The sequence below is a fragment of the Amblyomma americanum genome, chromosome 7 (assembly GCF_052857255.1).
Source record: "Amblyomma americanum isolate KBUSLIRL-KWMA chromosome 7, ASM5285725v1, whole genome shotgun sequence".
Taxonomy (NCBI): domain Eukaryota; kingdom Metazoa; phylum Arthropoda; class Arachnida; order Ixodida; family Ixodidae; genus Amblyomma; species Amblyomma americanum.
Window position 1 is genome coordinate 4,208,316 of NC_135503.1, and position 15,473 is coordinate 4,223,788.

Sequence of the window (15,473 nt, forward strand, 5' to 3'; positions counted from 1 at the left end):
ATCTAACCTGGGATGCTCACATTGATCACCTTCGTAAAAAACTTTCCTCGATTACAGGAGTTATATCGCGCTGTCGTACTGTACTTCCACCCAAGATAAAACTTCAAGTATATCATGCTTTGTTTAACTCTCATTTAAGATACTGCAGTCTAGTTTGGTGCACAACCACAAAAACCAATTTAAATAAACTCCTGGTTTTACAGAAAAAAATCATCCGTTACATAGCAAATATTGAGCCCATGGAAACTACAAAGGGTGCATTTGAATCATTCAATATCATAGGTGTAGACAAGTTGTATGAATTTCGCCTATTACAGTCAATCTACTTTTCCTCCCCTGAAGTTACTAACCTTCTAAAGTCCTTGGCATCCTTAGAGCGACGAAATATTAGCGTGCAAACAAGAAATGTTGATGCGTGGGCAGTTCCTCATTTTCGTACATTTTATAAATATCAGTCACTTACCCATAACCTCCCTACAATACTAAACAAATATAGACACACAGTGTGCTTGAACAAAAAACAATTACATTCCTGTTTTGTGCAGTTGTGATTCATTAATTTTTGTTTGTTGTTTCCGCGTATGTGCTTTTCAGTTGTTTTATTTTGGTTTCAGTTCATTACTGGTAGCTTTACGTGATTGACATCATTATTACCTGTCACAGTAACTGTTTTATTATTTCCCTATTACTGTCTACCTATGTACTATTCATCTATTATGTTTCTATTCTTTACACTGCTGCCTTGTAATGGTCTCTTGGGCCTCGTCAAGCTTTTGTGTAGCTTTTAGCCCAAGAGACCATCCAGTTGTCTTCTGGAAATAAAGATGTATGTATGTTATGGAGCTGCAAATACTGCAGTGTTGTGTTCACAATTTTTTTTTTCAATTCGTGTCAAAGTTGCTACTGCTATGATAAGTGATATTCAGGATGGATTTTTGGCTTGATAAAAATTTGGAGGGGTTCCGATATGCAATGGGACAGCTTAATAGTACTTGTTTACTTTTGAGTGTTTCTCATACCAGAGCAGTAACACCAGTTATTATATAATGCATGCAATCAGGGCCTCAAGGTTACAGGGTAGGCCCCATGTTTCCCATACATTTTTAGTCATACTTAAAGATACTACACACAGCTTAAATTACTTTTTAACTGAACTAGATTTTAGTTTTGTAGGGTGTATTACAATTCTACACATTTTTTTTCCGAAACCTTTTTCTGTGCAAACAGAAGTGCTCTTCACAGCTCCCTTCGTAACAGCAAGAAAAAAATAGAGCCTTTTTCAGTAATGGGTCATGACTGAAGTATCTCCATGCTTTTTTTTGTGAAAAAAATTGTCATTTTGCTCCAGGCCTGGCTTTCCCAGTGGAGCACATGCAGCAACAGATCACCTCGCTCAGCCAGACAATGTATGCGCCCCAGCAATATCAGACATGCCTTCAGTGCGTTAACTAGTATAATGGTGCCTATATTGAATGAGACAGCTGCATTGGAGCTGGCAGTTTGGAAACGTGCATTCAGAGGCCATTCCTTAGAGCTCCCAGATCACACGATTAAAAGCAGCCTTTGGGTTTGACCATGGAGACATCTCGCAAAGTTTGACTGAGCTAGTTACTGAAAATCAACTTGATGACATGAACAGATTTGAGCTGGTATTGGTGCACGAAAAGGCTCATCAGTCATCTGGCTAGTTATACACATAGATAGTGCCCAGGGTCCTTTGGACAATGTCTACGACAGAGGTCGCTGCCAGTAGCCAACATGGAGAAATACAAGGACCAAACAGCGTTGCGCATGTTTTCCAAATCAACATGGAGAAAGCTCACAGCCATACAGAAGTGAAGATATTGCATGCGTTGCATCAAGCGAGAAGACCATAGACTAAAACATGCCACTGTTCAATAAAACTTGCCACGCACCTCCTTCGCTTTGCCTAACTGCAGTTGCAGAATCAGCTCAGCAGTAAAAAAAATTACGTTATGCTTGCAATACCTCGAATTGTGAATGACTGCAACAATAGAGAGTGTGCCTGTGGGCTACTTATGAAAACTGGACTGTTCTGGCTCTAGCAAAAGCTGGAGAAGCACGAGAATCTCTGAATAATGTTTAGGAGGGTTTCAACATTTGAGCCTGGGAGGAAACAAAACATTTTCTTCCATTCTAGCCAATTCTGTACCAAACTATCGCTTTCATATTTTTTTTCAATGGTGCGTTAGACATTAAAACACTAAATTGTGGGGTTTAATGTTCCTAAAATATGTAGTGAAAGACTCTGGATTAACTTAGACCACCTGGAGTTCTTTAATGTGCGCCGACATTGCACAGCACAGATGCCTTTTGCGTTTCGCGTTCACCGAAACATCCGCCGCGGTTGGGACTGAACTCTGGTCCTGGCTCAGTAGCTGGGTGTTCTAACCACAATATGATTGCAGATGTTTTATTGGACTACAACTACATACAATCGGAGATTATAATAGTTTAGAAGGGTGAGGGTTCGGGCTAGTGATCTTTATAAGGCTGTCAGTGCCAAATAAAATTCATCCAGTGGAAGTTTAGCGCTCGTGTTATGTCCCCTCAATTGTGTGCGCTATAGATCCTCATATAATAGTTTCTTCCATGCCTCGTGTGATCCCTTGTGTGTGTGCGATCGTGTGTGACAGCATGAGAAAATAAATTGTAAATTATTTAGCAGTCATAGGCAAATAATACGCGGTGATCGATGTACTCTAATGACTTCTGCATTATTAGACTAAAGAAAACATACAACTAAAATGAGGTGTCTATACTCCTTTAAAGTGATGCAATCCTCCACTAGCAGTTGTTGCATCCTGGCCGCTGTGGTCCCAATGCAGTGTAGGCAGTTCCACAATGGGCTGTAATAAGGCAACAAATTTATTTTGGCATGCTCCACAAAGTACATCACAGCAGGGTGTGGCCTAGCTTGCTAAACAGCTGGAGGGGGAGGATTCCTAAAGCTGGGCTGCTCCTCGGGTCCAGGGAGAGCAACACTTGTGGAATGTGTCATCTCTGGCCAGCACGGGGATGTGCGGAAAACAAAAAATGTACAGCATGCACAAACACTCCGCAGCCTCCTGCGCCCTCTCTCTCTCTCACACATAAATAACCTCTGGGGGAGGGAATACTGCGGGGACTAGCCGTCTGTCGCTCCTCTCGGGTCGGGGGTAGGGTGGGGGCTCCGCACCTGCACAACGACAGCGCCACCACCACAAGGTATCCATAAAAAAGGAGGCAGATGCATGTACTGCAAGCTTCCCAACAGGCTTCATTGTATGCTATTTCACCATGTGTCAACAGTAGGAAATCCGTGGCAACCTTTTACAAGCGTATTCATGCAAGTGGGCAAAAAAAGTTGTCTGAACCCCGAAAGCACAAAAAACCTAGAAGAGCGGCCTGGCATCAATGGGTGGTGCATTATTGTTCATGCCACAAAGGAAAGTCAAGTACAAAGCACACCCTTCAGTTTATGGCTGCATGCTAGACTGCCAAGTGTTTAAGCTTTTTTGCATTTTCTATGTTCCGAATAAGTACTTACATGGGCATCTATACAGGGAGGTTGGTTGTTCTATTGGTTTCCTACGGTTAGCACACAACCAAAACGATTGTCTTTGCAAGGGTGCAGACTTTCCTCTGCCCCACTGCCTTTATCTCTTGTTCAGATCTTCAGAGGCCCTCACCAGTCTGAAAGCAGCTGAATAGTCACCATAACAAGTTTTCACTTCGTAATTTGTGACGCTTTCTTCAGATCTATTAACACAAATTAAATTGCATTGAGCGGCACAAGATACCATGCAAAGTAGCCATTTCACACGCTGAAGCAATGCCCTGTTTCGGGCACATCACTGTGTACTATAAGGGCACAGGGTAAGCCCTATACTTCCCATGCATTTTAGGCCATGTTGAGGTACATGTTTCTCACTAACTAATAACAGTAGCCTAATAATACATATATCATTGTTTGCCAAATTTTGTGTTCTTTTTACTGAACTAGAATATTTGAAATGTGTTGAAAATTCGATTTTTAATAAAATTTTTTCCGGTAGTACACAAATCTGGCCTTTCTTTGCGCATTTCAAAATTCATAACAGAATAACTGCTCAGTGAAATTGCTTAATTCTAGTTCAGTAGTTGGCAACACTTATTTAGATGATTGCAAAAAAAAATCAGCCGTCTGTCTTGAAAGGCATTGGAAATAATGGTACCTTTGTAAGAAAAAACACTTTTGAGATAATAGAGCGTAAAGAGAAAAAAGATGTGAAAAACCAATTTTTATTTGCAGAAAAGCCTCCATAGTAATTGGTTTAATAGCCCCCTGCTTCGTAGTCACTGTCGCCGTCATTTTTTCGCTTTTGGTCTTGTCGTTTTGACTGTCGGGCCTCTTTTGTAAGCTGTCGTGTTGCTCGGTCCGCAAAGTACATGCGCTTATGGTCAGCTTCCCTCAGCCACTTGATGGTGTTGCTCCCTGGGTTCAATCCACACGCCTTCAAAACGTTGGCCCGTGCGATGCTACCATCATTAAATGAAAGAACAGCATCCAGTGTTGCCATCCGTAGGGTCCGAAGCCTAACAAACACATTCTTTGGCGCGCGTTCCCAAACAACATGGTTGAACGACTCATTTGCATTTTGAGTTCGCCCATGCAGGCACTTCTCTAGGAGCTCAGCCTTCGATAGCTCCCTATAAATGGGTTTGATAGCCTCCAAGACAGATGCAGGCAAACTCTCCTTGTGGAAAAATGGCTTGCCCTCTGACTGACTTCTGTTGAAGGCACACCACGTATCAGGTCCCTTTGGGCAAAGTCCATGGCATGGGTCATCGTCTGTGGCCGATAAGTGGAAGAAGGTTGCTCAAACGGCCTTTCGCATTTCATCCAGGTTTCCTACATTTCTTCTGATGGCCAAACCATAGTACGTCTGGAGCTTGTCTATTACTGCATCAGTCAGTCGGCCTCGGCCCGAGAGGCTCTTTCCATCAGAGAGTTTTCCTGCTTTGTTTCCTTTTTTTAGCCTTCGTAACCTTGTGCCCATCCTTTTTTGCACGTGCCCTATGCACTCAACCTTGGATATTTCAACGGAATCACCATATGGCATTTGTGCCTTCACAGCCATAAAAGCCTTGCTGTCACCATCCCCAAGATATTTGACGTATCGAACGCCGTGAAGCTCCTCACTCCTGCCGAAAATTTTCAGTGCTCCTGCGACTTCCATTCCACCGCTGGTGCCTTGGTAGTTGCTTTGGCACACCTCTCTATGAAGGGGGTCACTGTTTGTACCCTTGATGCTGCACTTTGGACAACGTTTAGACAAAACCTCCACATCCAGCACTTTCCCAAAGTCTACACTGGTCGCAGAGACTATGCCGTTATTGGAAGTATGGCCTCGCTTCTGCCAGCTTCCATCAAGAGCAACTGCGATGTCTTTATCCCCCTCATTCAGCTGCACAGCTTCGTCAGCTGCCCTTTTCATCGACTCCTGAGCAGCAGCTTCGATGTGACCTAGAAGCTCTTGATTGTATTTCGCAAACTTTGTCGGCAGCTTAGGAAGGTTTAGCATAGCACAGAGTATATTTCCTGCAGCCATTCCCTTACCAATGGACCTCAAGGCATACACTAACCTGAGGTTGGCTTCATAGAGGCCAGAAGTAGTTTTCTTCGACGTCTCAAATCGTTGTGCGGCACTACACACTTCACAGTTCAAACTGTAAACGCTTGCAACACCTACCCGTTTTGTCACAATTTCGATGAGCTCAACACTTCCACCGCACTCTCTGCACACACAAATCTGTGTAATTGCGGCACAAATGCCGTCCATGTCCATTAAGGCATATTGGCTGCTGCTCTGCAGCACATCCTCTTCCTGGAAGCACAGAGAAAATCTTGAAAGCTTCGATGTCGAGGAGCTGGCGCGTTCGGCGTTCGGGATCTCATTCGGTCGTGGACATCCTTTTGCTTTTTCACGATGAGCGTAGCGGTTGCCGAGAAATTCACGCCTGACGAAGGCCTTCTTTGCCCTGGGCATCTCAACTTATCAGCAGCAACCAACACCGGCACAATTTACAATACTGATCGAAAGGGATAGCACTCGGACGCAGCTGCATGAAGGTTGCAGAAACGTGGAAAAAACGTGCAAAGCGTCTCAGGATTGTCTTGGCTAAAAAAGAGGAGCTGTACAATAGTTGCCAGACAATTTTTTATATGTAGCTGATTTTAGACAAGTTTTGAAATCAGGTGGTGGACTTTTTGGTTGAAAAAATTGACGTTAATCCTGAAAGGGGGCGTGGCCGCTCACTACTTGGTTTCGGAAAAAGCGTTTTTCAGCCGTAAATATGGCTTTCTGAGGAAAGTGCAATCATGGAACATGTGTAGAAAGAATTGAACTTCTAAAATTCCAAAAGAAAAAAAAAACGATTTTTTTCTAATTTTACCTTACCCTGTGCCCTTAAAGCGTTTGCTGCCGTACACACCTGAAGCTTCAGAGGGCGCCGAAGGGGTCGTTGACGGCTGGCTGGCTGCTGGCTGCAGGTGCCGGGGCGCCAAACAGGTTGGGTGCTGCAGCCATGAGTGGTGGCTGCGCCCCCATCTGAGGTGGCCGGAAGGGCACCAGGGGCGTGGCCCCAAAGGCAGCCCCCATGGGTGCCCCCCACTGTGCTCCGGCCACGGGGGCTGCTGCTGTGGCAGCCATTGTCTGCACAGAAACAGCCACCACACACAGCTTGGTATGCCAGCCAAGGGCTTCCACAATCCAATCTGCCCTTACAATACAGTGAACAATTTTATTGTACTGCATTGGGTTTTATGGCGCATAAGCAATTTTATTCAACTCGGACCATCATGCGCCAAACACATGGTATAATTTCTTTCAAGAATTGGGTGTCCTATGTGACAGTCCTTGTCCAGACAAGGACTCCAAGGAGCCCAACAAATCAAAAGCAGCCTTCTTCTCAGGCCTGAGAAAATGGATGAGGTGCATCATGAAATGTGTCAAAGCACAGGGTAAGAATTTTTAGAATTTATAGTTTGTGATATTATAGTTTAAGATCGCCGTTTCTTTCAGGAAACTAAAAATAGATGAAATATCTACAAGTGGATTATCTCCCTAAAAGTAACTAGAGGTGGAAAGGAATGTACTTATTGTAAATACAGTTGAACCTCTATGTAACGAACCTCTATGTAACGAATTCCTGGATTTTACGAAATTTTTCAATTCCCCAGCACATCCCCCATTGAAGCCCATGTATAGGCGACCTCCATGTAACGAACTCGTTGCGGCAGTTGACCTTGATGTAACGAATCCGTGGCTCTGATCATCGAGCTGTATCTTGTAATGTTTTGCCCGAAATTTGACCGGGCAGTGCGCAACTTTAATGAATATTGTTTAAGTAAGTTTTTATATTAAAAGGTAAAGTAGACCGCGAGCAGAACGCTTGCAATCGCAGCAAACAAGCAGACCTCAGTGATGATGATGATGTTGAGCGCCGCTATCGCCGCTCCGTGGCAAGCGTAGCAACTTTTAAGCTTTCATTTTGTAGCTTGACACTAGGTGGCACTACTATGACAAATTTTTCGTGGTGTTGCGGCGCAGTTATGGTAAGCCTTCTTCGTCAGCGTGTTGACGTGTGTGTGTTGGTGTGTGTTTACGGTGTCGGTTCGTTACGATGAGTTCTGCTGTGAGGAAACGCAAAGTTTTGTTGCTTGAAGATAAGCTCTCGATTTTGAATGCGGTTACCGCCGGCGAAAAAAAGAAGGATGTCGCTGCCCGCTTCAATATACCAGCCAGCTCCCTGTCAACCATTCTTGCTGCAGAACAAAGCATCCGCAGTGCGATGGAGTCGGGCACAAGCGCCCAGAAGAAAAGACTGAAGACGTCGACGTATGCTGATGTGGACAACGCCGTGTTTGCATGGTTTTTGGACAGACGAGCACAAAACGTGCCCATAAGTGGCGCGATTTTGCAGCAGAAAGCCATAGATTTTGCTTGTATCCTGGGCCACGACGACTTCAAAGCGAGTAACAGCTGGCTACAAGGATTTAAAAGCCGGCACGGTGTCGTCGGAAAAGTGGTATCTGGCGAGTCTGCCTCCGCAGACAGCGATGCTGCTGCCTCGTGGGTGGCCAAGAAGCTTCCCGGCATTTTCAGCCACTATGAAGCTGCCGACATTTATAATGCTGATGAGACGGCCCTGTTTTTTTAAATGTTACCGAGCCGCACGTTCTCACTGAAAGGAGAAGACTGCCGCGGTGGAAAGCAAATTAAACTCAGCGTGACGGTTTTGCTTTGCGCCAACACTGATGCCAGCGACAAGCGAATCCTGTTTGTTATTTTCCGCAATGCCCGATCCGGATGTTTTAAAGGAACAGGGCGGATGCCAGTAAAATATGTGGCAAACTCCAAAGCTTGGATGTCGCGGGCAATTTTTTACGACTGGCTGAAGGAGCTCAACCAAGATGTCAAGCGACAAGTTCGCAGCATTTGTTTGCTGCTTGACAACTGCTTCGCGCACCATGTGGAAGGCCTACAGCTTTCTAAGGTCGAGCTGCAGCATTTGCCACCTAACTGCACTTCTCTGGTACAGCCCTTAGACAAATGGGTTATTAACAGCTTTAAATGCTGTTACCGGCGTCGATTGATACAGAAGATGCTCCTGGACATCCGCCTTGAATGGCCAACAAAAGTGGATATCTACCAAGCAATCGAAATGCTTGCTGCATCGTGGCAAGAGGTCGGATCACAAGTGATCACCAATTGCTTCGCCAAGGCTCAGGTAAATAAGGCCATTCAAGCTACAGTCACTGAAGACGAACCTTCAAGCCCACCCGAGGTCGCAGAAGCGTGGGATGAACTACGCATGAACGGTGGGGTGCCCGACGGTGTCGAGCTGTGCAACTTTTTGTTCGTGGACAACGGCGCCGTGGCTACGGAAGAGATGACTGATGCGGCACTTGTCGAAACCGTTAAAGATAGCCTTGAAGGTGACGGTTCGTCAGAGCCTGATACGTTTTGTGCTGTTCCCACCGCGAGGGAACTGATGGACGCGGTGGACGTTCTGCGCCATTTCGTCGGCTCGCAGGACGATGAAGCAGCCATGGATGCCTTAGTTTCCTTGGAGCGCCGAGTAGTGGCTTCGATCGGGCAAAAACAGCAAGCGAAAATTACGCAGTTTTTCTCTATTAAATAAATTCTTTGAATGGCGAGTTCACTTGAATTGATATCTGTCGAATTTTTATTTCGTTTTGGCATAATCCTTACCAGTCTTAACCCAAAACTGCATGTAACGAAAACCTGGATATAACGAAAAATTGCGAACTTTTTTCAATTTCGTTATATCCAGGTTTGACTGTACAGTAAAATATTTTTCCTTAGCCATTCAAGTTCGGTGCACGAAAATAAAATGATTTACTGTAAGCTCACCTCCACATTTCTCACATAGTCATTTGTCTTGTTTCATCAGTAGAAAGTTATGTGTTAGGCGCGTGTGTCCGATGCACATACGACATAAAATTACCTCTATAAAACTTTCCTGGTGCCTACATGACCTCAATCTCTCAGAATGGGTTTTACTAAATGTAGTTTATTTTCTTCGCTATATCATAGAGACTGCCATTTTTCTTATTTTATTTTTGACTTTATTTTTAACTAACAGGGTACATTTACAGTCCTGACTTCCTAATGGCAAGCTTGAGCAGTGCACGCATCAGCTCTCTCGTTGCCACCAATTCCAAGATGGCTTGGTACACAGCAGAACTTAATTTCATGTCCTTGTGTTTCAGCATTTATGTTATGTATTATAACTCCTATTAAAGGTTCTCAAATTTCTGGCATGCAGTGCTGTGATTACACTTAACAAGTCTATGTAGATGCATGTAGATGCTGTTTTGAATTTCTTTTATTATTTTTGCTACAGCTACAGAAATGGCACAACGTTCAGCTGAGAAAATTGACGCACACTGAGGCAACCTGACTACCTTTTCCCATTTATCTTGCACTTTGACGTAAAGTGCCATTTTGGAACCATCTGTACAAAATACTGTGTATTCTTTCTATTTCTAGTCTAGAGGCAAAAATTATTGTAATAGATGTGTTCACATGGAGTTTGCTTTTTGTGAAATTGTGTCAGTCGCCTACAGCGGGAAAGGTTTACCAAGGTGGCAGTGGTTTGGGTCTTTGGGCAATACATCAGGTTGTGTGTCCAGGATACGCAATTCCTGACAAATTTCTTCAAAACAGAGGATGAGAGGTCTAGTAGCATTGGGTTGGTTACTGAAAACCTGCTTAGACGGGCACTTCGTAACTACGGAGTAACAGATGTTTTGGTAGTGAATGGGTTTTTAGGACGTATGCACATGTAGCATGGCTCTTCCATATGCAAGGGGTGGTTCGTTGCATTCTACATACAGACTGTTTATGGGCGATGCACTGTATGCCCCAATTGCAAGACGCAGACCTGAGTTATGAACTGGATCTACCCACTTTTTTCCAGAAAAGTTGACATCAGTTTGGGGAGAGGGTTCATTACATAGGAAAAAAAAAGTTTCAATAGATATTTATGGAAGGACTGAGATTTCATATACCTCCGTACGTCCTCCTGTGAACAAACTTGGTGCCGCTGGTGTTTAGCATTGTTCACTTCGACATGATCCGGTAATTTCGGGGTAGCCAGCACGGCGCCGACCAATCGCGTCGAGATAACACAAACATGCTGAACACCAGCCTGAAGGTCAAGCGGGCATTTTTTACGCCAGGTTAAAAAAACAGAGGACGGTGACGGATGTGTAATGCGAACGACTATGCCTTAGCTCACAGCACACAACACCTTAGCGCTCTGCCAAGTTTGCCGAGTGCGCCGATACTACGAGCTGTTAGAAGGGAAGTGTGAACGGGGAGTATTTTCCCTTCAGCTTACGTACCTTCTCCCACATTTCTTTTGATGTGGTTGAGCTATTTATGAATGTCACTAACTTTGCCACGAAGTCTTTTCGGCACGGTAGCATTTCAAGCCTTCAGCCTGGCGGCACACCGCCACGCTGTCACGTGGTGCGGAGCAGCTGCCGGTGGCGCAGCGCCGTGGCTGATCACGTGGCTAGTCACATGACCAGCCACATGGTGCGGAGCAGCTGCTGCTGCCGGCGACACGGCGTACCGGCAAAACCAAGCTGCCAAAGCTGTGCGCATGCGCCGTGTCAAGTAGGACAAAGATGAAGAAGGAATGCCCAGCAAAACGGAGCGGCGGAAGACTGACTTTGCAATTCAACTGAGCAAGTTCCACTCGGACGGCTGCAGCTATCGCGTTACTCCAGGTTTAACCAGAGCTAAACCACCAACAATTTTTTTGCTACTCTACATTCTTTTGTGTACCAGGCTTGCTGCTTTGTTTCACCACTACAGAAGACTGAGGTAAGCCAGGCGTGCAGCGTAAATAATGCAGTTTGTGAAAATTTCATCTATACTTCCGTTACCTGGATCTATTTTTTCTAGGCTGGCATTTTCTTTGAACAGCGCCCAGTCGGCCAAATGCAGCTTCCAATGTCGTGGGTTTGTTGGAATGATTTCCAGAGAAGTTGCTGGTTGATAACAATGGGTAGGTGATCACTGCCATACGGGTTGTCCAAGACATCCCATTTAAAACCAGTAAAAACAGAAGGTGATTAAGAGGCAAATCTATGTAGCTTCATTTTCCTGAGCTTGGAGAGAAGTATGTGTGTTTGCCTGTGTTGAGCAGGCATATATTACTGCACAGAATAAAATCTAAAATACGGCCTCTAGAGTGCGTTTGTTCCCTTCCTCACAAATTGGAGTGAGCATTAAAATCCCCAACTAACAGATATGGCTCTGGTAATTGTTTTAAAAGTTCCAAGTCAGACTGTTACTGTCTGGTGTGGTTGGATATATATGGAACATATTGTAATTGTTTTAAAATGTACATCAGTGACTACAACAGCTTCAAATGTAGTCTGAAGCTTGACTTTGCAAGTGGCCACACTACTTTGGACGACTATGGCAGTACCTCCAGAGAGCCTATTTACTTGCTCTCGGTCGTGGCAAACGACTTTATATTTACTTAAAGTATTTTTATGTTGCGAACTTAACTTTGTCTCCTGAAGAAACAAAACAACCAGGGAATATGAAGCTAGAATCTTATGCCACCGTAGTTTTTTAACATGCCTTGACAGTTCCAGTGAGTTAGGAATATCTGATGCCTTTTGGGGATATATTTAAAAACTATGCTCCCGGTTTTGTGGGACCCGTTACTGGTATTTTCACTGGCTTTTTTTTTGTTTGTTTAAGAGAGTTGTGCTGCCGCTGCTGCGGAATTGGGCTACTACTTATGTTCATTGCCTCGCAGGAGGTGCTGGATTTCTACGGGAAACACGCGGGAGTATGAATTTGTGGCTTCTCCTGATGGGGGGGGAAGCCATGCGGCCTGCCGGCTCAGGGGCCAGTGAGCCTTTCTTTTGAGATGGCAGGGCAGACTTGACGGCACCTGTCAGATGTGGATGACCCTGCTTCGACAGTGGCCTGAAGTTGGAGTGGTGAATTGCCACTCCCTTTAGCTTTGGTTGTCCCAGAGGCCGTCGTCAGGAGCACCTCTAGGATGTCAATTGGGCCAGCACTGCAGTGCCGTTCGGGTGGGGGACAGGCAAGCACACATCAACAATGGTGTACTATGTGTGCCCACTGTCACCACAAGGCGGTAGGCTCCCCAGCGCACGGCGTCAACATATGACCTGGATGTCTCTTCATTGAACTTTTTTCGTGCCTCAGGGTAAGATATATTTTCTCGTACTTTCAGATTGATTACAGTTGAATCCGCTTATGACGAACATGAGCGTCACGCAGTGTCCGTTCGTTATATCCTGAAGTTCGTAGTGGACCACAGGTTTAAAGACAGTTGCTTGTCAAAATACAAAATTTTTCTTTGCGAAAAAGTCCGTGATGGACGTCTGTTTCTGCAGCGCAGATCCGATGAGGGAGGTTTCCATGTTTATTTAAAGCAGAAGCGTGCTATCGCCGAGGCCCTTGGCACAGACAAGTTGTCAGAGGCTCACTATGTAGCTCATTGCTACAGGCGCGCTTATGGGTGCTGGCTCTGAAACTTCATCCTCATCAGATTCCTCCGCATCACTCTCGTCCTGCACTTCAAAAACGATGCCCTCATCCGTGCACGGTTCCTCGGTGTCGGCGTCGTCATCGACAGAAATAAAGTGATTCCAACCAATGTCATGATCCCCCATGTCGGAGTCGACGACGCGCTGCCACAAATCTCCGCCGGGCTGGTCACCTTCCGGAGCATCAGGCTCGGCATCAGACACTGTGTCGACGAAGCCGGCCTTGCAGAAGCAGTTCCGCTCGCCAGTGGCCGTCACCTCCGCCCAGGCCGCTTTCATCATCTCTACCGCTGAATACAATGGAAATGGGCACGGTGTTCCCGTTCACCATCCCAAATTACAACCAGGGCCCCGAGATTTGAACGAAGCCATCGAAACGTCCGCACCGCAATAAGTGACAAAAGCGCGCGATAGGGTAGACGTGCAACATGCACAGGCGTTAATCGAGCCGATCAAGCTTAAGATACAGACGCACAGCGACAGTGGAGAGACCAATGAGGGGCGTCCGTGAGCGTCAGTGCAGCCACCTCTTGGCTCCCATGGCAGGCCTGCTTCACGGACCGTGGCCTTCGCGATCGGCACCGGCGGCAGCGCGGTTGATTGTGGAGGCCACGCGCGGATTTGCAAGAGTGTGAGGAGAGGGGAGGGGAGCGGAGTTGCGAGGAGGGCGATGCTGGAAGGCGCGTCAGCGGGGAAGGGTAGGGGTAGCTTGCTCAAGAGCGGCGCGAAACAGTGCGGGCAGTTGGCCTGCGATGAGTCTCGGTGCCGGGCTTACGCAGTCCGTTTGCTGTAACCGATCAGCAGGGCTTAATGACGTTTGTTATACGTGATTTTGTGCTGTTGAAACAATGTATATTTTGACAGCCGCACAGGTCTCATTTGTTATAAGCAAAAGTTCGTCTTAAAGGGGCTGTGAAGGGGGCTCTAAAAAAGTTGCGGCATGCCTGGGATATTAAAGCACGCCACTTTACGAATAGTGTCCATTAAGAATTTGTTAAATGCGCTTTGTAGGAGCTGAGTTATCTGTAGTTAAAATTTGAATTTCAGCGTCTTCGCGCCTTTCCCTCTCCTCTCGTCACTTTTTGCACGCTGGAAGGTAGGCGCTCCTTCACTGACCCCCCCCCCCCCCTGCGAACGGAGCTTCCCGACCCGCCGGAGCTAAGTGGCTTATTGGCCGCAGCCACGGTAGCTGCGTGACGTCTGAAAGAATCTAACCAATGGCCAATGGCCACCTCTCACCATGTCTACGCAGATGCGGGGGGACGGAGGAGGGTGCGAGCATGAAAAGCTCACCGGGAAGGGCTCGCTAACTGACGCGTGATTGTGGGTCGTCTGCTGCGTGTAGAGTATTATTTGGCTCTGGTTTTCATGCCAACACAGTGCAGTGATTAAGCGAGTTAATGTGCTCTCCTTGGAAGGCGTTTCAGAGCCCCTTTAAGTGGGGCCGTTATATGTGGGCTTGACTGTATTTGCTTTTCTTTTTTGAACACTTCACAGGTTCGAGAGTAGGCTGCATGTGGCATGTGGACCTTTGTAATTTGCACATTTCGTTTCAGTTGATTGGCAGTTGTCTCTATCATGTTCGTGTTCGGCACATTTGCCACATGTCTCGTTGCTTTTGCATGTCTTGGTGCCATGGCCAAACCTTTGGCATTTGAAACATCTCCTTAGGATTGGGGATGTATGGGTATGGGCGCGCTGGGCGCCTGATGAATGCAACCCGGACAGACTCGGGCAAGCGATGTGAGGTGTTATTTTTTCTTCTTTACGCCTTATAGTGACGCGGCGAAGGAACGTTACGCCTTGGTCTTGCAAATTCTCGAGGAGATCGTTTTCATCCTCTGACATTAGCAGCCGCTCAGAAATTACTCCCTGAACGCTGCTCAGGCTTCTGTGAGGTGCTACTGTAATGTCAAAGTCGGCAAGTTTCTGTTGTGTGAGTAATACATCACTCTGCTTCTTGGACTTCACCTGTACAAGCAGATCTCCGGAGGAGAGTTTTTTTGCTTCATATTCCTAGCCTATGTTGGTCTCTAGCCACTTTTGTATCACGAACCCTGATTGTGTGGCCACTGGAGCATTTTGCTGAATAGCGTGCACTATCAAGACCTGAGGAAATTTTCAGGAGATTTTGGAGTTGAAGCTGTTTCCTTCGGTGCGGTACCGTTTCTGGTTCCAATCGCTTTTTTTTTTTTTTAGGGAGGAAAATTTAGAATCTATGCAGCACGTATGGATTAAGGGTTCCTATTCTGTTACTTGTGCTTTACCCATACAGACACAAGAAGGACCTGGAGCCCCCCACCTGGTATACTACAGATGGTGAGTCCGTCGGCCGTGGCTTGACCATGTCCCCGAC

The 15,473-nt window shown here is 46.0% G+C and overlaps 1 protein-coding gene across 12 annotated transcripts in view; it reads right to left on the reverse strand.

The window, feature by feature from the left end:
- Positions 1-2,871: 2,871 nt before the first annotated feature.
- The window catches only part of lap (phosphatidylinositol-binding clathrin assembly protein lap), a 51,869-nt gene continuing 39,267 nt past the window's right edge, over positions 2,872-15,473 (reverse strand). For 11 of the 12 annotated variants that reach the window (XM_077630838.1, XM_077630833.1, XM_077630841.1 and 8 more), the window contains 2 exons: positions 6,478-6,698; positions 2,872-3,199 (listed from right to left, as the gene is read on the reverse strand). In XM_077630838.1, coding sequence (XP_077486964.1) covers positions 6,486-6,698 — 213 coding nt within the window. In that variant the 3' untranslated portion in view covers positions 2,872-3,199; positions 6,478-6,485. Of the gene's footprint in view, positions 3,865-6,450; positions 6,699-15,473 lie in introns of all 12 variants that reach the window. The other variant, XM_077630830.1, reaches the window with a different exon arrangement.